The sequence below is a fragment of the Pistacia vera genome, unplaced genomic scaffold (assembly GCF_008641045.1).
Source record: "Pistacia vera cultivar Batoury unplaced genomic scaffold, PisVer_v2 Contig818, whole genome shotgun sequence".
NCBI classification, from domain to species: Eukaryota; Viridiplantae; Streptophyta; class Magnoliopsida; order Sapindales; family Anacardiaceae; genus Pistacia; species Pistacia vera.
In genome coordinates this window covers 434,108-458,188 of record NW_022196688.1, presented here as the reverse complement: position 1 = coordinate 458,188, position 24,081 = coordinate 434,108, and the positions used below count along the sequence as shown (strand labels likewise).

Sequence of the window (24,081 nt, the reverse complement as noted above, 5' to 3'; positions counted from 1 at the left end):
TTTTAATGGCGCAACCTTCAGCCTCTCTCACTCCTCCAGTTTTTAATGGCGAGCAATACCACATGTGGGCAGTCAAGATGAAAGCATTCCTTCGTGGACAAGGTCTGTGGCAGTACGTGGAAGAGAATCGTCAACTGCCTCACTTGGAACCAAATCCCACCCTGAATCAAATCAGGATTCATGAAGAAGAGGCTACCAAGGCACTGAGAGCTCTCTCTCACATTCATGCAGCAGTGACTGACCTTGTATTCACAAGGATCATGGCGTATGAAACACCAAAGGAAGCATGGGATAAGTTGAGAGAAGAGTATACGGGTAGTGATACAACAAGAGGCATGCAAGTGTTGAACTTGAGAAGAGAATTTGAGTTGCTGAGAATGCAAGAAACTGAGAAGGTGAGGGAGTATGTTGATAGATTAATGAGTGTGGTTAATAAAATTAGACTGCTTGGGGTGGAGTTGACGGATAGACGAATTGTGGAGAAAGTGTTGTTGAGTCTACCTGAAAGGCTTGGGGCTAAAATCTCCTCTGTTGGGGATTCTAAAGACCTGACTCAAATAACACTTACTGAGCTGGTCTATTCCTTACAAGCTCAAGAGCAAAGGAGGCTTTTAAGGCTAGAAGACGCAGGTGAAGGTGCTATGGTTGCAACACATAAAGAAAAGTTTATACATGGAGGAAATAAGAGAAATGCAGGAGACAACAAAGGGAAAGAGAAGGCCAACGTTCAGTGGAACAAATCTGCTGGGATAAAAGAGTATCCATCGTGTTCCTATTGTAAGAAAAATGGACACTCAGAAAAAAGGTGCTGGTTTAGACCAAGAATTCAGTGTAGAGCCTGCAAACAATTCGGCCATATAGAGAGAGTTTGTAAAAATAAAGGGGAATCCTCTCAGCAGCAAGCTAAGATAGTTGAAGATGTGTAGCAAGGGCAGGACGCTGAGCAATTATTTATGGCATCCTACGGGACAGCCTCACCATGCAATGAAACCTGGTTGATTGATAGTGGGTGCACCAATCACATGACTCCAAATTTGCAAAGCTTCATCAGCTTGGACAAGGCGTTTCAATCCAAGGTCAAGATAGGGAATGGAGAATTTATGGATGTCAAAGGGCGAGGTGATGTGGCTATGCAAAGTCAATCAGGTATTAAGCTGATTTCTGATGTGCTTTATGCTCCTGAATTAAATCAAAGTTTACTTAGTGTTAGACAAATGTTAGAGAGATAATATGTCCTATATTTTCAGGATCAATCTTGTAAGATACTAGATAGTGAGGGCAGTGAACTTATGAGAGTTAGAATGATGGGAAAAAGCTTTCCCATTGACTGGAAAAAATCAGAATTCAAAGCTCATAGTGCTAAGCTAGATGAATCTGAAATTTGGGACAAACGTTTTGGCCATTATCACTACCACGGCCTCAAGCAAATACAGACCAAACAGCTAGTCCTGAACATGCTGAAAATTGATGAACTGAAATCCATTTGCCATGCATGTCAACTTGGCAAGCTGAGCAGACCTCCCTTTCCCGTAAAACAAACTTGGAGAGCTGTAGAAAAACTCCAACTCATCCACACGGATGTATGTGGACCTATGCAAACAACTTCTTTGAATGGGAGTAATTATTTTGTCTTGTTTATTAATGATAAAACTAGAATGTGTTGGGTGTATTTTTTGAAGCAAAAAAATGAAGTGGTTGGAGTTTTTGGGAGGTTTAAACAGTTGGTTGAAAACCAAACTGGTTTGAGTATCAAAATGGTGAGGAGTGACAATGGAAGTGAGTATACATCAAAAGAGTTTGAAACCATCTGTATAGAGGCAGGAATTAAGCACCAATTCAGCAGCCCTTATACTCCACAACAGAATGGAGTAAGTGAAAGAAGAAATAGAATCATTGTGGAGTTGGCGAGATGCATGTTGGCTGAGAAGAAACTACCAAAATGTTTTTGGGCAGAAGCTGTAAACACTTCAGTCTATTTGCTTAATAGACTTCCCACAAAAGTCTTGATCAACCAAACCCCTTATGAAGCTTGGTATGGGATCAAACCTACTGTGGATCATTCAAGGGTCTTTAGCAGCATTTGTTATGTCTTGGTTCTAGTAGTCAAAATGAGGAAGTTGGATGACAAAGCAACTATAGGAATTTTTAGTGGATATAGTAATCATTCTAAGGCATATAGAGCGTATAATCCAGAAACCAAGAAGATCCATATCACTAGAGACTTAAAGGTTGATGAGAAAGGTGTTTGGAATTGGGAAGAGAACAAAGTTGATGAAGGAGAAAGTCCACAACAAACTAATGCTATTAGTGATGAAGTTGTTAAGGAAGATGGAAGTGAAACTGAAGAAGAGCTCCCGATTAGAGGTACTCGATCATTGGCTGAGGTATATGAGAGGTATAATATGGCTGCACTTGAACCAACAAGCTTCACTGAAGCAACAAAATTTGAAGCTTGGAGAGTTGTTATGCAGGAGGAGTTAGCAATGATAGAGAAAAATCGGACCTGGAAGCTTGTGGATAGACCAAGGGATAGAAAAGTGATTCAAGTCAAGTGGATTTTCAAGAAAAATTTTAATCCTGATGGTTCAGTTCATAAGCACAAAGCAAGGTTGGTTGTTAAGGGATTTGCTCAATAATATGGATTTGATTTCCAAGATACATTTGCATCGGTGGCAAGGCTTGACACAATCAGACTGTTACTTGCTTTGGCTGCACAATTTGGGTGGAAAATATTCCAACTGGATGCCAAGTCTGCATTTTTGAATGGATGGCTCAATGAAAAGATTTATGTTGAGCAACCGGATGGGTACCACGTTAAGGGCCAAGAGAATGAAGTGTATCTCTTGAGGAAGGCTTTATATGGACTAAAACAAGCTCCTAGAGCCTGGTATAGCAGGATCAATGAATATTTGAGCAGCTTGGGTTATTTGAGAAGTCCCAATGAACACACATTATATGTAAGAGAGGTGGAGGGTGAACTGATTATTGTCTCACTATATGTTGATGATCTTCTCATTATCGGAAGCAGTCTAAGTAAGTTGAATGAGTTTAAGGAAGCCATGCATTGTGAATTTGAAATGACAGACCTTGGGAAAATGTCTTACTTCCTCAGTATGGAGATTAATCAAGCTTCATGTGGCATATTTGCTAATCAAAGGAGGTATGTTGTGGAGGTTCTTAAACAATTTGGCATGGATAAATGTAAATTTGTCAATAAACCGTTGGTTGCAACTCAGAAATTGAGCAAAAAAAGATGGGGCTATAAAGGTAGATAAGAGTTTATACAAAAGTTAATATGTTGTTTGTTGTATCTAATAGCAACCAGGCCTGACTTAATGTTTGCAATAAGTCTCATCTCTAGGTTTATGAGTAATCCAAGTGAAAACCATTTCAGGGCAGCCAAGAGGGTGCTCGGGTATATTAAAGGTAATCCTGGACTTGGTGTGTGGTTTAGGAAGTCTGAAAATTTCCAGCTTGTGGGACATTCTGACAGTGATTGGGTTGGATTGATTGATGATATGAAGAGTACATTCGACTATGTGTTTTTTCTGAATTCAGGTGTTGTGTGTTGGATGTCTAAGAAGCAGGAATCAATAGCTCAGTCAATTGCAGAAGCAGAATATATTTCTGCTACTTCAGCTGTGAATCAAGCCATTTGGCTTAAGAAGATTTTGAATGATCTAAAGTAAGCTCAGAAATAGACTACTGTGATTTTTTGTGATAATCTGTCCACTGTTGCTATGGCCAAAAACCCAGTTCATCATGGCCGTACAAAGCATATTAAGATAAAATTCCATGCAGTAAGGTAAGCTGAGCAAGATCGTGAGGTTGAGTTGATACACTGCCGGGGAGAAGAACAAGTTACTGATATTATGACTAAGCCATTGTCCAAAGCCAAGTTTGAATATCTTCAATTCAGACTTGGTGTTTCCAGCAATGATATCAAGGAGGAGTGTTGAATGGTGATACCATGCTGGAAATGAAGAAGTTGGCAGAAACTTTTAGAACTGCAGTTTTACCACCAGTTGGACTCCCACTGTTCATGTAGAAGCAAATTTTGAGTTACTGTATTGGATTGATTCAGTGACATGTTTAGGTGTATTAGGTTTGGTTAAGTATAATTTCACTCATGCTTGTACGTGTATTAGTAGGTGTAGTAAGTTTAAATTTGAATTTTGAAATTTCATTAGTTGGAACAGTGGCGTGTGCGTTGTATATTTTTACCCCCGTTTTTTTAATAAAAAATAGAGCATTATTGCAGTCTCACGTTTCTTTTTCGTTCATCTGTTTTTCTCCTTCGTTTCCATGCGAAACCATCAAAGCAACTCATGAAATTCACCCAGACCTAGGACTGGTGGGCAAATTATTTGTAGGCAGAAGTTCAACAATCTGCAGTGAATTCAAATGAAAAAGAACTAGCAATCTTGTAAGATAGAATAAGTTATTTAGGGAAGTCATAAAGACAAATTATATAAACAATTCAGAATCAGAGCATAAATTCCTTCAACACAAACAAAATCAATATACTTTTCTCAACGTTCATCTCCATCAACTATATGTTTCAGACAGCTCATAAGATTGCACTTGTATGTTTTACATGTGTCATCTCCCTGCGACAAGCTCCACCTTTTTGCAGGACTGGGATTAGCTATGTAACATGCATAGATTCAGCAAACATAACTATAAATAGATTGGTAGGGAAAAAGAGAAATAAATCACCTTAACTTGAGACTCAGTTTTTGGAGCTCCTATTTTTTGTGCTTCACGCACTTCAAATTAAGACCTTAAAAGTACTGGACTGGTTATTGCCTATTACAATGTGAAGAACGGTGAGCTCAAGGTAGGTGAACCCTTGATAGTTCCAGGACAAGTAGCAGATGCAACCTTGAAAACATATATTTTCCTTTTATCAAAGATTCAAGGGAATATATCTTGTATAAGGCAAAATTTAGGACAAAGTAACAATAGCAGGTATCACAGTATAGATCCATCAAGAATGTCATCTTACAGATTTGAAAAATAATAATCTTTAAGAATTTCCAAAAATAAAAAAGAGAATATTAAGAATTTGACATCAATTATGCTCAATTTACTCACAATGACCTCAATAAGCTTTCATGTTTTGTACATGTTCTATGGTAGTCTCATTATCAATGTTGTCAATGTAGGTTTTAGAGTTGGATTATACTAAGAGAAAGAAGGCTAACGTGCATGTAAGAAAGAGTTATAAAGAGAAAAAAATTTCAACATGTGTCTGCTCTGTTTTCGTTCATAGAATAGGGGAGATAAATACACAAAGTTCTCACTGTTTCAACAACTCTTGCAGTGAGAAATTTTAACAAATACAATGCAAACCAAACAACTCTAACTAATATTGTTTTACATGTCAAAAGTGGCCTTAATCACTGGCTATCATCACCTAAAACATCATCTAACAATTTCAAAAAACAACAAAATACAACATTTGAAAAACAGCCTAACATAATCAAACTTGGCGCCAAAATACAAACTTTGAGAGCAAACCTTTTTCCAACAAAATATCACAGATTTTAGCACTCCTCCTTGATATTCTTGTTGGAAACTCCAAGTTTGAATCTTAATTCTTCAAACTTGGATTTGCTCATGGGTTTAGTCATTACATCAGCCACTTGATCTTCTCCCTTGCAATGAATCAGCTTCACTTCACTATTTTGCTCAGCTTCCCTCACTGCATGGTATTTGATTTTGATATGTTTAGTGCAGCCATGAAGGACTGGATTTTTGGTCATAGCAATTGCTGATCGATTGTCACAATACACCACATTTGCCTCACTCTATTCCAGCCTTAAATCCTTTAGAATTTTCCTCAACCAAATCAATTGGTTGACTGCAGCAATAGTAGAAATATATTCTGCTTCTGCAGTTGATTGTGCTACAACCTCTTGTTTTTTGGAAATCCAGCTTATGGCACCTGAGTTTAAGAAAAAAAACATAATCTAGGGTACTCTTCATGTCATGCAAAGAACCACCCCAATCACTGTCAAAGTAGCCATATAAGTTGAGTTCTTCAACTTTCCTGAACCAAATTCGCAAGTCTGCACAGCCTCTAACATACCTGAGAACTCTTTTTGCTACTTGCAAATGCAGCTCACTCAGTCCATTCATAAATCTAGAGAGTAAGCTAACTGCATACATAATGTCAAGTCTTGTTGCTGCCAAGTACAACAAGCACCCAACCATGCTTCTATATCTGGTTTCATCCACTTTAGCAGCTCCATCATCTTTACACAGCTTCTGATTTTGCACCAGAGGTGTGCTAACTGACTTGCAATTTTCCATTCCAAATTTTTTAAGGAGTTCATTAGCATATTTCTTTTGGGAAATGAAGATACCATTAGGAGATTGATAAACTTCCATTCCCAAGAAGAAACTCATTTCACCTAGGTCAGTCATCTCAAACTCATTGTGCAACTCAATCTTAAATTCATTCAGCCAAGTGGGATTACTTCCTGTCACCAGGAGATCATCAACATACAAAGACACAAATGTCATCTCATCACCAATCTCTCTAACATATAAAGTATGCTCATTTGGACTCCTTGCAAATCCCAAAACTAATCAGGCATTCATTGATCCTGCTATATCAGGCCCTAAGTGCCTGCTTCAGGCCATACAAGGCCTTCCTAAGGAGATACACTTTATCCTCTTGCCTTTCAACTTCATACCCTTCAGGTTGTTCTACAAAAATTTCTTCATCAAGCCACCCATTTAAGAAAGCAGACTTCACATCAAGTTGGAAAATTTTCCACTTGAATTGGGCTGCAAGTGAGAGGAGAAGTCTTATTGTGTCATGCCTTGCTATAGGTGCAAAAGTGTTAGAAAAATCCACTCCAAATTGTTGCACATAACCCTTTTACCATAAGCCTTGCTTTATACCTATTGACTGAGCCATCTAAATTCAGTTTCTTTTATAAACCCATTTCACCTGGATGACTTTCCTCCCAACTGGTCTGTCCACTAATTCCCAGGTGGCATTTTTCTCAGTCATGGCTAACTCATCTTCCATTGCTGCCCTCCATTCTTTTACCCTTGCAACTTCAAAGTAGCATGTTGGCTCCATCAAAGACATGTTACATCTCTCATAAATCTCTGCCAAAGTTCTTGTGCCCCTAGTAGGAGCTTCTTCTTCAAAATCTAAGCTGCAATCTGAAGCTTCTTGGTTGTCTAACAGATCTCTTCCTTGCTCCAGGATTCCTTTCTTCTCAACTTGATTTATTTCCCAATTCCACAAAGAGGCTTCATCTACCTTCACATCTCAGTTTATGGTAGCATGCCGAATGCACCAAATTAATTAACCTTACTAACCTAACTACTAAACTGTATATAGGATGAGCAAGGGTCGATCCCACAGGGAATGATTTGATTAAATCCTATATTCTATGCCAATAACCACAACGAAGACAACAGGAAAATAAAATAAAATCTTAAGCAATAAACACGACAACAGAATAATGAAAGGGGTTGTAATCAATGCAATCTAAAGTGAAACAAATAAATCTCCAATGGTAGAAAATATCAAATTAAAAACAACCAGTTCTCGGTTCAAGATCCACCTAAACATGCATTGGACACGAACTAACCGTAACATTATTCTATATCGTTATTATGGAATTACTGACCCTAGGAAACACCAAGCTCTTTTACCCAAATTTTCCCTTAATAGTTACTATTGAAATAAGCTCTTCAATTAGATCCTAACCCTTGAATAACCTAGAATAAGCTCTCTAAGTTTAATTCGATAGCAGCCTTAAGAATTAGGAAAATAGATCAATCCAAGCAACAATCACGCAAAATCGGATTATTTAACTTAGGTTATGTTATTCAAGGTGACAGACTGAAAACTTGTCTATAATCATTTATCATCATGTGTTACTCATTGAATAGAAATAGGACAATTACGTATCACAATTCCTAATTCTAACAAATAAAATTCCGATTAAACAATTTAGCAAGTCATTACTAAATCACCCAAACAGAAAATTATAAACAATTAAAACAGGATAACATAAAAAATTCCAATAAAAACGAGATTGAGAACAATGTTACTGAAGTTAAGTTACACCAATGACATGATTCAGGCTTCAAAATCCCCTTGAACTGAAGAAAGATCAGCCGCACATCTTGACGCAGAAAGTAAAAAAAAAAACTAAAAACTAAACGCTACTGTTGTTCTCTCCTTTTAACCTAATAACTCATAAATAAATAATATGTTTTTTCCTTAATTCTCTCCCATGAAAAACGGAAATTACTTTCCTAGATTTTTGCTAAACGATAGACTTCCAAAACTATCAAAATCTTATCAGATATGGAAAACAGAATTCGTAATCCAGTTTGCACCAGGATTCTCGCAATGTAAAAGAACTTTTCTGGGCTTGGTCACTTCACAAAAGTTGTAGTCCTGGATGTGTAGATGAATTTGGGGCTTTTGAATCACCTGCTTTCGATATCTGAAGCTCCAGTTAGGCCCATTCAAAGACTCAATACTCAGCCAAGAAATCCTTTCGCAAATAGGATTCCAGGTCCGGTTTTGCAACAACTAATGAGGGCCCAAACGAACTCGGATTCTCGCCCATAATACCTTTCTGGAATGTTTGATTCGTCTACTTTACTTTTTCTGAAGAATACTTTTGCAATCAAGAAATCTAACTCCATGAAAAACTTGAAAACCGCAGCACTAGTCAGAATAACAAAAATCTGGAATTTCCTAATCTTTTCTCAATTATTTAATAAAGTCTATCCAAATATGCCAAAGTTACAAAATAAACTCTAATCAACTCAACTAGGCATAAAACATAACAAAAAACATAGTATGGAAGGAATAAAAATATATAAATTGCACTCTTATCAATTTACTAAAAACTTTTTTGTCTTAGGATTATAAATCCTATATGCTTTAGACATGTTACTATACCCAACCAGAATTCTAGTTTCAGCCCTCTCATCCAATTTGCTTCCTTTGCTAGCTGGAATATGTGCATAGCAGATACTCCCAAACACCTTGAGGTTGTCAATGCTTGGCTTTACTCCATACCAAGCCTCAAATGGAGTCTTGTTGCCGAGGGCTTTAGTTGGCAGCCCGTTCAACAAATACATTGTTGTATTTACAGCTTCTACCCAAAAAACTTTGGGAAGTTTTTTTTTCAAACAACATGCACCTAGCCATCTCTATTACAGTCCTATTTTTTCTTTACCTCACACCATTTTGTTGTGGTGTGTATGGACTGCTCAGTTGGTGCTTTATTCTAGCTCCCACACACAATTCTTCAAATTGATTTGAGTTGTATTATGCACCATTATCACTTCCAATTGTCTTCAGACTTAAACCAGTTTGATTCTTCATCATTTGCTTAAATTTCTTAAACATTGCTACCACCTCACTTTTTTGCTTCAAAAAATACACCTAGCACATCCTGGAAAAATCATCTATAAACAGGAGGAAGTACCTACTACCATTCAAGGAAGAGACTTGCATAGGTCCGCACACATCTGTGTGTATGAGCTGAAGTTTTTCAATAGCTTTCCAGGCTTGATTTGCTGGGAATGGTTGTCTACTGAGTTTGCCTATTTGACAGATTTGGCACACTCCTCCTTTCTCCTCAATTTCAAGCATATTTTGGACAAGGTCGTTCCTCTTCATCTCCTTGAGGCCAATGTAATGAAAATGGTCAAGCCTTTTGTGCTATATTTCTGTCTCATCAAGCTTGGCAGACAAAGCTTGAGAAACTGATTTCCTCCACTTAATTGGAAAGCTTTGTCCTAGCATTCCCACTCTCATCAATTCATTGCAACAACTATCAACTACAATGCATGACATATTTTGAAAAAGCAATGAGTAATTCTTTCCTAACATTTGACCCACACTCAATAGACTTTGATTAATTTCAGGCACATAAAGAACATTTGAAATGTATTTTGTACCTAATGGAGTTGGAACGACAACCTCACTTCTTCCCTTGACCTCCATAAATCCTCCATTTCCAATCTTAACTCTAGATTGATAGGAATTATCAAGACTCCCAAAGCTTGCCAAGTTTGGAGTCATGTGGTTTGTACAGCCACTGTCAATCAACCAAACATCACCACAAATTTTTTTATTCAAACATGAGGCCATGAAGAGCTGCTCAGCATCTTGACTTGGTTGTTGAATCTCCAACGTCTGAGCATGTTGCTCCTGTTGATTTCCCTTATTTTTACACACTTTTTCTATGTGACTGAATTACTTGCATGACCTACATTGTATGTCAGGTCTAAACCAGCATCTACTTTCTGAATGATTCTTCTTTTTGTAGTGTGAGCATGGAGGAAATGACCTCATTCCACACGTTTTCCTCCCTGAAAGTTACTCTTCTCTTTTCACTTATTTTCACCAACATACTTCTTGTCTTCCCTATGGTATACTCTTCCTTTCTGACTTGCAACCATGGCTACCTCATTTGAAATTTCTTACCTCAGCAGCCTTCTCTACTCTTGAGCTTGAAGTGAGTGGACAAGTTCAGCCAAACTGATTTGGGACAGATCTTTAAAGTCTTCTAGGGATGAAATTTTTGCCTCAAATCTTTTAGGCAAACTGACCAGGACCTTCTCCACTATCCTCTTATTAGGCAGCTCCTCACCAAGTAACTTAATCTTATTCACCACATTCATAAGCCTATCCACATACTCCTTGACAGACTCAGCCTCTTGCATCTTAAGCATCTCATATTCTTTCCTCAAATTTAGGACTTGCATGTTGTGGGTCTAACTACTTCCTCCAAACTCCTCCTTGAGGATATCCCAAGCTTCTTTGGGAGTTTCACACGCCATGACCCTGGAGAAAACTTGGTCAGTGACAGTTGAGTGCATGCATGACAAAGCTCTTGGAGCTTTGGCTAACTCTTTTTCATGAATTATCATCTAGTTTAGCATCGGTTTGGTCCAAGCTATAGAACTTGCCTCTCCTCCTCCACATATTGCCACAAACCATGGCCTCTCAAATAGGTCTTCATCTTGACAGCCCAAACATAGAACTGATCACCGTTGAAGATAGGTGGAGAAAGTGGAGTTGGGTTTGATGCCATGAAGAAGCTCACGTATGGTGCTTTTGGTCCTGAAAGATCAAGGATGGCTTTGACACCAATTGTAGGTTTTAGAGCTGGATTATACTGAGAGAAAGAAGGCTAACGTGCATGTAAGAGAGAGTTATGAGGAGAGAAAAATTTCAACATGTATCTGCTCTGTTTTCATTCATAGAACATGGGAGATAAATACACAAAGTTCTCACTATTTCAACAACTTTTGCAGTGAGAAATTTTAGCAAATACAATGCAAACCAAACAACTCTAACTAATACTGATTTACAATGTCAAAAGTGGCCTTAATCACCGGCTTTCATCACCTAAAATATCACATAACAATTTCAAAAAACAACCAAATACAACATTTGAAGAACAAGCTAACATAATCAAACTTGGCACCAAAATACAAACTTTGAGCAGCAAACCTTTTTCCAGCAAAATATCACAGATTATAAAAGTCAAATATATCTTGCTCTGTATATACAACTAAATTATCAATAATCCATTCTTCAATCTCATTTTGCAGTCGATCCTTTACAATCTTCTGTGTTGAAAATGCTCTTTTCATAGTGGGACTAGTAACCAGTAGAATCAAGGCTAATGTCACCAACAAATAAACTAATGGATACACGCTATCTTTCCTAGGCTCAACCACTCTTTCAGCAAGATTACTAATCCCTTTCGATCCCAAAAACTCAATGTTAGGACGCATATCCATAACATAAGTCTCAAGTTGCATTTCAAGTGCCATAAGCTCTAATCTAGAGAATTCTTTTGGATAAAATTCAGCAAAGCGAAATAACTTTTGTTTATTAAAAGCAGCAAAGGAGTTGCTTGGAGAAAGACATGTCAAACAAATAAGCAATTCAGAATTCACCTCATCGAAACGGTTGTTTAGCCTTGAAGTTGCATATCTAAAATGCCATAGAATAATTCAAAGCAATAGTAGTACAAATTTGTGATCTCTTGAGCTTCATGTCTTGGTCATCCTTGAGTTGGATACTTATCATTCATGTTGGGCACATCTATACTATGTTCAACAGAAAACGATGAAACTTGACCAAATAAAGAATCCCATCCATGCTCCCTCATCACTAGCAATTGTTGCTTACATAATCAACCAACTTCGTAGCATTCACAATATCTTGATCCCTCATTTACAATGCTCATGATAATTCATTTGAAATTGCAAGTATTTCTTTCATCAAACGTAGACAAAAAAATAAAACTAAATGAAAGCATGAAGTCCAATATAATATTTGCTTGGTACTTTTGGTCAAGGTCTGATACATCATCTGCAATTATCTCAAGCGTATCAATTATGGATGAGACGCTTATTAAAGTATCGTAAAATGAACCCCAACATGTATCACCAAAAGACTTCAAAGTAATATCTTGATCTAGATATTGTCCACTTGAAAGCCCATTTACTATTAAGTGCTTGATTATCTGTAAGAGCTTGTTTTCCCCAAAAGATATCACGATGTACTGAGGCTTCAACAACATTCATCATTTTACGAACTGTACTAAAGAGAGCTTCAACTGGAAGATAATTACTTGCAACAGTTAAAAAGAACCGTTTGAAGTAGATTAGCAAAGCAGTGAACATACTGACACATTCACTCTCCCTCGTAATGAGAGTTTTAAGATCGTTAAATTCACCTCTTATATTACAAACCCCATTGTAACCTTGCCCCCGTAACTTAGACATACTCAGTCCACATCTAGAAAATAGCTTATCAAGCGATGTCTCAAGGAACAGTGCTTTGACACTAGTAACATGTTCAAGACCTATAACTCGTTCAATCACGTGTCCATTATTATCAACATAACGCAATATAAATACAAATTGCTCATTATTTGCATCAATGTATTCATCCATCAACAAAAAAAAAATCTGCCCCCCATCTCTTTGACAATAACATTGGTAATTTCATTTGAAATACAATGTCTTTGTAAATATCAGGTGATTTGGATTTGAGATTTTCAGAAGCATTCTTCAAATCCTTATTGATTACCAATAAATCGTAAGAGCGCAAAAAAGTTCCCCTCGATCCTTGAGTAATGAAATTCATCGACACCATCAAATATAAGCCCTTGTCTCACAAGAAATCGATAGCAGCTTTCAAGTGAGTTCGATATTCAATTTGTTGGTTTTTTTCCATTAAAAAGTTGATAACTTAATATAGTGAAAATAGCAGTAAATGCAACCCAACATATAAAAAAACCTTTAAAAAGTTTCAACTAACCGAGCTCAAACTTGGGCACAAAAGAACCTTTTAAAAAACTGAAGAAAACCCATACCACATACTCAGAGAAAAAGAGCTTTCGGGTTATTCTGCAAAACAAATTTTGAGCAGTGACCAGGCTGCTGATATAATCTTTTTGGTGGGTTTCCAGATATTCAGCAGTTTAACTGCAGAATTCCTAGTTTAAACGCGGGCTTAGACCCAAGGCGCAATTCCTAACAAAGAAAGAGTAAAACTAAAACCTACCACTGAAAGAGAATAAAATTGCTGCTTCGCGAAAGTTGGCAAGTTTAGTGGAGGTAAAAGGCTATGCTGTAGCTCTACAGCTTAAAAAGAACATTATCAGGAAATTCAGCATATCAATAACTGCCCGATTCAAGTTTAAAAGTTTTTTCAGAAAAATAAAAATTCCCGAGTTAAGTATCCTGAATAGTGAAGAGACCCTTTTTCAGTCCCAGCTCACCCCTATATGCTAGCTTTATAATTAGCGCCATCAATGTATGATTAATCCGGTACCTAGGGAGGAAGCCTTCATCATCTCCCTTATCCAGTAGAAAATCCATACAGTTTTCTTTTTCTTTGGCAAGAAACAACAAACCTACTACTCTAAGTTCAATTCATCTCCAGAATGATAATTGAAATTGCTCAATCCTACCTGAATAAATCATCAATTAAACACCATTCAACACCTCGAATCATTATTTACAAGGGAAGAAAAGATATGGGAGAAGCTCAGAAATTAAAGAAGTTGCCATTTAAATTGCACTAGGCCAGACCCCAAAAAAGAGAGCCACAATTAAATGAAAAGAAAACTTCACAAGACTGCAAGCCTAAGTAAATAAAATATTACAGTAAGATTTTTTTTTTTCCCAAAAAATATTACACCGAGATTAGCCAATGTGTTTCTAATTGCATTCTGTGCACCATTTTCAATGCATAAAGGAGTACCACCCCAATCTACATAGGGTCGAGTCTCAGCAGCCTGTAGTACCAACAGAAATGGCAAACGGAACTTGGTAAGGGTAGAAACAGAAATTGAACCAGACGGAAAGTTTCCTTGTCTAAGATCCTTAATCGTGACATAGCATCTTCATACAGTATTAGTCACCTTGAAGGCAGTAAAGCTGACGGATATTTCCTGAGGCTGTAATTACAAGAGAATTATAATTATATACTGATCGTGCTGCAATAAGTAATAACAATATTAAAAGTGGTATAGCATTTCAAAGATAGAAAGTTTAATTCTACACATCTTCATATTTGGTGTCATGAAATTTCAAATCAAAGGTAAAAGTTCATCTATGAATGTTAGAATGGGCATTGGTTGCTCGCATCCCAGAGATTGACCACAGAAAATTTTAGTCTGGATTGAGTGCCATCCAAGTCCTAACCTCAGGATGTATCAGTTCCCAATTCTCATTTACTGTTAAACACAAGCTGGTTAAAACTTCTTACAGAACCCACACAGATGAGTCAATTATAAAACACTACGTAAGAGGCAATACAAAGAAATCTAACACTGCAACTAATACTTATTGTCTAACCCAAGACAAGAAAGGAGTGAAAGGTATACAACAAAATCTCAAAATTTTAAAATGCATTCCTTTACCAATTACAATTAGTATGGTATAGACATCCTTCACAATGTCAGTTCTCCACAACCCACCAACAGTCTGTAGACCAGATGGAATGTTATGGTGGTGGAGAGAGTGTATCCTGTGTTGTAGGCTACTGGGATTAGATGCACACAAAGCCTACAAATCCAGACCTAAGCAAACTTGCTTTCTTAGTGTTTCCTGCTTTGGGTGACCAAATACTTGTGTACTTTCCACTATTGCAGAAAGTGAACCTATGTAAACCATCCCAGTTGAAACTTCTACATATATACAAGCTTAGAAAATTTAAACCGGTGAAACCCTCTTTCTGACAGAGAATGGCTTCACATATGAGGTAAGTTCATCTATCAAAATCCTAGACATAAATCTATACAGATGAATCAAAAGGATTAAAAGAAGGGATGCATAAATCCCATGATTGAGAAGTATCAAAACCTCAGTTTCAATAACTTAATTCAAATAAGGGGAACAAGATTGGGAAAATTATATGACTACAGAATATGGATTGGATAAATGGGACGGGAAATTTGTACACAAAGATAAGGAAACTATACTTTAGCATTCCGACGTTTGTTTTAAAATAGACACAAGATCTCCCAACAATATCACCTTTATACTTCTTTTTCCTATGACCTTTCTATAGTTTCAAAGCCACATAAAGCCTTCAGAGCATAACATCAACCAATACAATGAGAAGAGGTTTGAGCAACAGAACCAAGAATATTTATTTTCAAATATAAAAGCTACAAAGATCAAAATATGATAATTACCATATAACCAGTCTTTGAAGTATACATGGAGTGCACTTGATAATTCCCGTTTCCGATTTTCTTCAAGGGGTGCCTCCCTCAAAAGTTGCTTAATCTCACCCAAGTTCTTTTGCTGTAGAAAAGAGAAATCATTTCATAAAACCAACATAATATGGTTAATAGAATTTACAAGCAACTTGTGGAGCATCACTTATAACAAACATAACAAGCAAACAAAGATAACGAAACAGATGTTAAATAAATCATCCAGTCATCTGTTAATATTTAGCATAATTCAGTGCACACACATTTCTCTGCTGAGACGTCATATAAGCATCTGGTAATGGAAATGGGTTGTCCTTCGTTGACCCAGGGGATTCACCTCCATACCAGTTTGGGATCTGTGAATCAAGAAATAACAGGTATGATTACAATTAAACAGAGAAAAACAATAAAAATAGCCTAAATTTGAACCCAAAATATCAGAAGTATACCAAGAAATTTGTGAACTGGTCTGGGTCTAAATGTGAAGCTGATTCAGCTTGAACATCAGAGACACCAGCCGGATGAGATAGTGAATCATGCGGATCAACCGCTCCCAATGCCAAGGGCTCATCCCATTTGTTTATAGTTGCCTCAATACCAACTTCTGCCATGTGCTCCTCCAGCTTAGAATAAAATGTATTGTATGGTGCCACCTGACAAAAATTGTAACCATATTTTTACAAAGAATATTTAATTTATCACAAGATTCTCTGAAATACTTCCACAACTATGGTATCTACTCAGATATCATTTATCGCCAAATCACTTCTCACTAGAGCTAAAACAACTCCACACTAAGCTAAGCTAATTTGCGGCAACATAATGTGTCACTTTCAGTCAAAATTTTTGGTTTAACATAAGATGGGTAGTTATAAGCACTACCATAATGTAAAGAGATTAAACCAACTGTAGCTATCAAGGAGTAAAATAAAAAATAAACTGCCACTGGGAATACAATTTTACATATACTGACACACGCACCTGCAGTTTATGGTTGTCACCAACAATGAGTGGTCTCTGGTTTACTCCCAGAAAGAATACACATTCACGACAATTGGCAATGCAAACACGTTTTGCTGCTGTAATCACATGAACTCGCTCACAATGCTCAACTCTTACAGACTGTAAAGGAATCAAAAGCATATATTACGACTTCTGAGAATAAACTTTCATCTGGGATACAAGGGCATGTTGAGTTGATAGCTAGCCATAAATGTCCTAATTAACTTGATATAACAGGAAAGAATAGCTATTGATAAATATCCTGATTTAATAGATATAATAGGGAAGAAAGATTAAACAAAAAAAAAAAAATCTGAAAGAAAACTGTCAAGCAAAAAATACACTACATCGACATTTCCCATAATGATAGTATATAAAAGCACATAGCTTATGCAATGACAATAACACCCCTTTTAAGACACCATTATTGAACAAAAGAATTTGCATAGGAGTTTGAAAGCCTTTATAAAGCAGTTTAAGAAAAATAGCATTCTAGAGTGAAGAATCTTACGAATATAGGACCACCTAAATTATAAAAGTTTTTGATGTCCTGGTATCATTTTCCTATACCAATAAACTACAAGGAGTCTCCATATAATACATACACATCTTCCAGTTATAAATATGAACTGATGACAGAATTCATGTCATTGGCAAAAGAAAGCGCTTGTCACATGTATGTCCAAGGTCACATCCTAGTTGATAAAACCTCTTTCTAGCAGCTATAAAAGGAATGGGTCAACAATATCTTGTCTAATTGGCTTAAAAAGCACAGTAATCAGTCATCTTGAATGAGCCAAAAAAGTGTACTTGAGGTGAAGGCAGTTTATAACATTATTTTGTGCTAACATGTATGAACATGCATCAGAATTGAAGGCATCATAAAGCTGAGTTTTCAAAGGTTTTTGTATACAAATAAGAGTCATTAAAGTTTTTAGTTGGAGGGAGGGAACATGCTGCTAGCTCTCCCCACTAAGCCTCAAAGGCAGAGCTGGGAGAGCATATTAGCTAGTGACTGAGTGACCCAATGAATAAACAACATGAAAAAAAGGCAGAAAATTGACTGCTTTTCTAGAGCACATTCTCATCATCACTGGCTAATTCTCAAAAGCAATATTTCAATGAACAGTTCTTTGATGACTGATGGACACAGAATGCAGAATGAGAAAGTTGTACATGGAGAAGAACCCTCTGTTTCAATAAGAAACTGCAAAATCTAATAATGAGAGAAAAACATAAAAAGTATGTAATCCAGTAATCAAACACTACAAAAAACCAAACTCAAGCCAACACAGAATCTCAATAAGTATGAGAAAAGGATAAGTTATCCTGAAACTTTAGAAAAACCAAAGCCCACTAACGTGTCAAGAATCGACTTGCCCCACATAAAATCAACCTGCTCATCCCACCTTCCTCACAGGAAGCATGCAAAGTATACATTGCTAAGCTATCAATTAGTCAGTTAACGATTGAGCAGTTATTTTCTGCTGAAAAGCCAGTAAGACAGTATATTCTCCAACCAAGACGGAATTATTTTCTGTCAAAGTTACAAAAAGATTGTCCTCATCCAACTAATTAAAAGCTCCAACACAAATCATTTTCCAACATTAACACCACAAAAAGTTTTCATTTTTTTATTTTATAAAACTACCAAAAAACAGTTTTTCAGTAAACAGGTAAATGAATTAATGATAAAATGAATGAGATCTGCTAATCAAGCAAATATAAATCAGGGATCCACTCAATCTTCTAATTATAGGAACCAACATTTTCATTATTACCTTTCCAACGGCTCCAAGAATTATGGTAGCATCTGAGCATCCGTATATCGTGGCATATCTCAAAGGTGCTAAAATGTAAATGACAGAATCATGACAATTGATAACCTGCAATCATATAAGATACTGTTAAAAGCATTCAAAAATGAAATTTAAAAAAAAAAAATTACAATCACATGGAGCACTAAAAGCTTATGCAAATGCACATTAGATGGAAGCACAAATGAAAACAGATATATGTTTCTTTTCAGATTGTTACATCATAACAAGTTAAGCCTTGACAAATCAGCTTAGGACGATTTAAATCTCAATTCTAAACAAAATGGATCCACCTACTTGCTATTACCAGCCTCTATAATTTCTACAGCTATTAAATTATAAAAATGAAATTAGGTCAAATTTGGCAGACTTGGTTCCAGATTCACCTGTAACAACCCTAAGCACCATAAATTGAACAAGCTAGTAGTAATGCCAAGAGAAAGTAAGCTGAGAATAATATGTGAAAATATAGCATTGATAATAACCACAAATTTAAGAGGGAATAAGATAGTAATCATGAAGACTAACAGTAAAACATAAGTACTACTCAAAATCTGAGTTTCAAAGCTAACCTTCACAGAAGAACCTTTAAGATCTGAAGCTTGCTTTACATATGATGATTTTGAGATCCCCTCAATATAACTTGGACCCCTGGTACTTGTTGAGGGTTTGACTGAACTTGTGCAGGCATCAGCCATTGCAACATCTGGATCAGAGGCATTGGCTGGCCCATTTTCTTTTGCAGAAGCTCTTTCAGTAAGATGTTCCAGAGCAGAAGCTATATTCTGTAGAATCCACTCATGAACTTGTGCAGCAGGTACGGGTACCGCAGGCATGTCCGGATCTGAATTGGCAAAAAATGGAGCAGCTTGGCTTAAAGGAATTCCTTCAGATCCCTTATCACCAAATTGAACCAGAAACCCAAGGTGCTCAAATCCTTCCACGCTCAAAACCTAAAAAGGGTAAACCAGTAAATTACAACCAAGCTACAGCCATACAATGAGCACACACACTATAGATGCCATAAGACAAATAGAAAATTTCCACACAGTTCAAAGAGTTGAAACCGTATATTTGCTAAACACACGCACAGAAACATAGATAGAGGTTGGTAGGACAAACTCATGAAATCATAAAAAATAACAACGATGATGTAACCCACATGACAAGCAGGTGACTTTGTCCAAGCCAAATCACAACTAAAGTATCCCAGTCCACCATGAGAATCAATATTAAACAGAGAACCACCGGACAATAAGGTAAGAAATGAGCACACTTCAACTAGATGATGCACTCCGCATCAGGCAGGGTAATTATCAAAGCCAAATGATGACTCAAATATCTCCATTCACTATGGAAGGAGATTATTTAGGTAAAGTGCTCATATTATAGTTTGTATAATTCAATTAAATTTCCAAACATATAACCTTTCAATATTAATATTCCAAACTTCAGAAAACTTTGGTAGGCGTTACAAGAGAGCTCATACCGGTCTCTTTCAGTATACAGTACAGATATATTTATGTCTCCAGCACACTGTAATATACCTTACTTGTCTACCAGCTCTACCAAGTCAAATGCCAAAAACACCAACATTTTAAAAAATTGCATTTCGCCTTTAGTTTAAAGTCCACTTCCAGTTTTAATAGTCCAGTTTTAATTTACAAANAACATTTTCATTATTACCTTTCCAACGGCTCCAAGAATTATGGTAGCATCTGAGCATCCGTATATCGTGGCATATCTCAAAGGTGCTAAAATGTAAATGACAGAATCATGACAATTGATAACCTGCAATCATATAAGATACTGTTAAAAGCATTCAAAAATGAAATTTAAAAAAAAAAAAAAATTACAATCACATGGAGCACTAAAAGCTTATGCAAATGCACATTAGATGGAAGCACAAATGAAAACAGATATATGTTTCTTTTCAGATTGTTACATCATAACAAGTTAAGCCTTGACAAATCAGCTTAGGACGATTTAAATCTCAATTCTAAACAAAATGGATCCACCTACTTGCTATTACCAGCCTCTATAATTTCTACAGCTATTACATTATAAAAATGAAATTAGGTCAAATTTGGCAGACTTGGTTCCAGATTCACCTGTAACAACCCTAAGCACCATAAATTGAACAAGCTAGTAGTAAATGCCAAGAGAAAGTAAGCTGAGAATAATATGTGAAAATATAGCATTGATAATAACCACAAATTTAAGAGGGAATAAGATAGTAATCATGAAGACTAACAGTAAAACATAAGTACTACTCAAAATCTGAGTTTCAAAGCTAACCTTCACAGAAGAACCTTTAAGATCTGAAGCTTGCTTTACATATGATGATTTTGAGATCCCCTCAATATAACTTGGACCCCTGGTACTTGTTGAGGGTTTGACTGAACTTGTGCAGGCATCAGCCATTGCAACATCTGGATCAGAGGCATTGGCTGGCCCATTTTCTTTTGCAGAAGCTCTTTCAGTAAGATGTTCCAGAGCAGAAGCTATATTCTGTAGAATCCACTCATGAACTTGTGCAGCAGGTACGGGTACCGCAGGCATGTCCGGATCTGAATTGGCAAAAAATGGAGCAGCTTGGCTTAAAGGAATTCCTTCAGATCCCTTATCACCAAATTGAACCAGAAACCCAAGGTGCTCAAATCCTTCCACGCTCAAAACCTAAAAAGGGTAAACCAGTAAATTACAACCAACCTACAGCCATACAGTGAGCACACACAATATAGATGCCATAAGACAAATAGCAAATTTCCACACAGTTCAAAGAGTTGAAACCGTATATTTGCTAAACACACGCACAGAAACATAGATAGAGGTTGGTAGGACAAACTCATGAAATCATAACAAATAACAACGATGATGTAACCCACATGACAAGCAGGTGACTTTGTCCAAGCCAAATCACAACTAAAGTATCCCAGTCCACCATGAGAATCAATATTAAACAGAGAACCACCGGACAATAAGGTAAGAAATGAGCACACTTCAACTAGATGATGCACTCCGCATCAGGCAGGGTAATTATCAAAGCCAAATGATGACTCAAATATCTCCATTCACTATGGAAGGAGATTATTTAGGTAAAGTGCTCATATTATAGTTTGTATAATTCAATTAAATTTCCAAACATATAACCTTTCAATATTAATATTCCAAACTTCAGAAAACTTTGGTAGGCGTTACAAGAGAGCTCATACCGGTCTCTTTCAGTATACAGTACAGATATATTTATGTCTCCAGCACACTGTAATATACCTTACTTGTCTACCAGCTCTACCAAGTCAAATGCCAAAAACACCAACATTTTAAAAAATTGCATTTCGCCTTTAGTTTAAAGTCCACTTCCAGTTTTAATAGTCCAGTTTTAATTTACCCAAAAAAAAAAAAAAAAAAAGTATAAACTTCACCAAACTCGATAAACTGAAAAGTATTATGACATACCAAAGACTCTTCACCTTCCCCCTCAGCAGGCTCCGCCAAAAGATGAAGAATGTTACCCATGTGCTTTTGCAAATAGGACAACTGATGAGTCTCTTCATCAGTTTGTGAAGGCATGAACCGACGGCTGTTGCTTCGCACAAGCTGCAATTTGAACAACAGGCTTTAAGTCTAAATCCAAAAAAAAAAAAGAAAATAACAAAACAAAATGACTGCAGTCAAAATTTTCAATGACAACATATCAACTGTACTCATAATTTTTATAAATTGTAGATGTCCATAAGTGGTCAAATTCACATTTCTTGCAAGTTTACTAGCAGTACACTTTGTAACATCTGTGTAGAAACAGCAGGGTATCAATCTCTATGATACTACAGCTACTCTAAGTATTTCCCATCCAATCCATCCTATAATGGCTACAGGTGAAGAATGAGAAGGTACATTCACTTGAGCAAGAGAATGTATCTGAAGTTAATAGATTGAATAGATTAAGTACCAGACATGGTAAGGAAACAAATGACTTGGCTCAACCTAAAAAACAGTAAACTACAAAACACTATTTTTAAACATATTTTCTTTCACAAATGTCAACGATTTATAAGTTAAGGCTAGAAACACCATACTAAAAAGCTAAAATGCCCAAGAGAGTTTCACATATAAAACTTAAGTTAATAAATACTGAAAAGCACAAGCACATTTCAAATACAATACAAAAATTTCCACATCCAAAGATCCAAAATTAATAAAAGTTGCAATATGTCGTACAGATTGCCAAGATGCATTTCTAAAATGCAGCAATTCTTTATTTCCAAAAGGCGGAATGAATTTGAACAATCTTCAGAAAAAACTTAACAACTGAGCTGTCTAAACAAATATGGCATTATACTCGGGTATATATTTTAAAATTTCTATCATCCACAAGCGATAAACACAGAACGCTCCCAAACTAGTGATCCAACTCAAATAATGAATCAAAACACCAATTTATTTCTGAATTTGCACCCAACACACAACAGAAATCACAGGGCAACATTTTAAAACCAACCTAGAACAAGAGCAGATAAAACACAATCAAACACAATTCCATTAACTAAAAAACTAATGTCAATAAAAGCAATAAAAACCAAATCATCCTACTAGAAGCACATTGCACAATTTTCAACAACAACCAGGAAAACCCTCACCTGAAGCGGCGATAACGCCGACAAGTATCCATCAAAAGCAGACGTGGAAGGCCACACGTCAGCAACCGAGGCGGAGTCCTTGTGCGTCCTCGGCAACAACCTCTTATACGACTGTATATACAAAAACAGTATCAGATCCCTCAAATCCGCCCCAACCGAGTCAATCTCTCCGGGCCGGGCTTTGACAATCGGGTCGGATTCCGCGTGGAGAACTGAAGCAAGGGTATCAAGAACGAGCCGCGCGTGGTCGACGGAGATCTGGAGCGACTCAGCGAGGATTTCCGAGTTGACTCGCTGAGCGGAGGCGAGCTTCTGTTTGAGCGGGATTAGGCTCTGGATCGGGTCGGTGAAGATGAGCTTGGAAATTGGCAAAAGGCCGTGCTCAAAGGGCTCCCTCCGCGGATGAATTAGGGAATTCAGATTTGGATTGGGGTCCGGATCTTCCCGTGAAGACGTGGATGGTTCAATTGAGTCGGTCATTCTTTTAATTTAAAAAAAAAAATGGAAAAAAGTGAGCGAGTGAGTGAGCTTTGGCGAGAGAAAAGAAGAGAAAGTGTTTGTAGATCTTTATTTGGAGAGAAACGAAATGAATAAGTTGTTGCTGAGTAGGAAAATAATTAGGTGGAGTTTGGTATACGTAGACTTATGGTGTGGCAGTGTTTGATTGGACCTATTGAACAGTAATAATGAAACAAAACGAATGAGATTGTGACGTGTCGTTCAGGTAGTTATAGTATCACGTGGGTTGCATTACCTCAGATTGTTTGATTTTCTAAGTTGAGAGTGTGTACTGTGTATGAAGGTAGTTTAATTTTGTGCTTAAAAAGGATGGGATATATCAGTTATAGATTGTAATGGGTCGACAGCAAT

At 36.8% G+C, this 24,081-nt stretch overlaps 3 protein-coding genes across 3 annotated transcripts; 1 reads left to right on the top strand and 2 right to left on the bottom strand.

Moving 5' to 3' along the window:
- Positions 1 to 5: 5 nt before the first annotated feature.
- Positions 6 to 926, top strand: LOC116117552. Its single transcript, XM_031403561.1, has one exon. It carries the CDS (start codon positions 6 to 8, stop codon positions 924 to 926), a length of 921 nt encoding a protein of 306 aa, XP_031259421.1.
- Positions 927 to 10,958: 10,032 nt separating this feature from the next.
- Positions 10,959 to 12,975, bottom strand: LOC116117550. The gene is made up of 3 exons (XM_031403560.1): positions 12,509 to 12,975; positions 11,578 to 12,007; positions 10,959 to 11,195 (listed from the first exon to the last, which is right to left on the bottom strand). The coding sequence occupies exons 1-3, from the start codon at positions 12,973 to 12,975 to the stop codon at positions 10,959 to 10,961; spliced, it is 1,134 nt and encodes a 377-aa protein (XP_031259420.1).
- A 1,002-nt stretch (positions 12,976 to 13,977) lies between these two features.
- LOC116117566 (TBCC domain-containing protein 1) lies at positions 13,978 to 23,781 on the bottom strand. The gene is made up of 9 exons (XM_031403576.1): positions 23,212 to 23,781; positions 22,031 to 22,171; positions 20,870 to 21,250; positions 20,258 to 20,362; positions 16,734 to 16,874; positions 16,202 to 16,405; positions 16,016 to 16,108; positions 15,729 to 15,840; positions 13,978 to 14,486 (listed from the first exon to the last, which is right to left on the bottom strand). Exons 1-9 carry the CDS (start codon positions 23,689 to 23,691, stop codon positions 14,443 to 14,445), a joined length of 1,701 nt encoding a protein of 566 aa, XP_031259436.1. The 5' UTR covers positions 23,692 to 23,781; the 3' UTR covers positions 13,978 to 14,442.
- Positions 23,782 to 24,081: the final 300 nt, after the last annotated feature.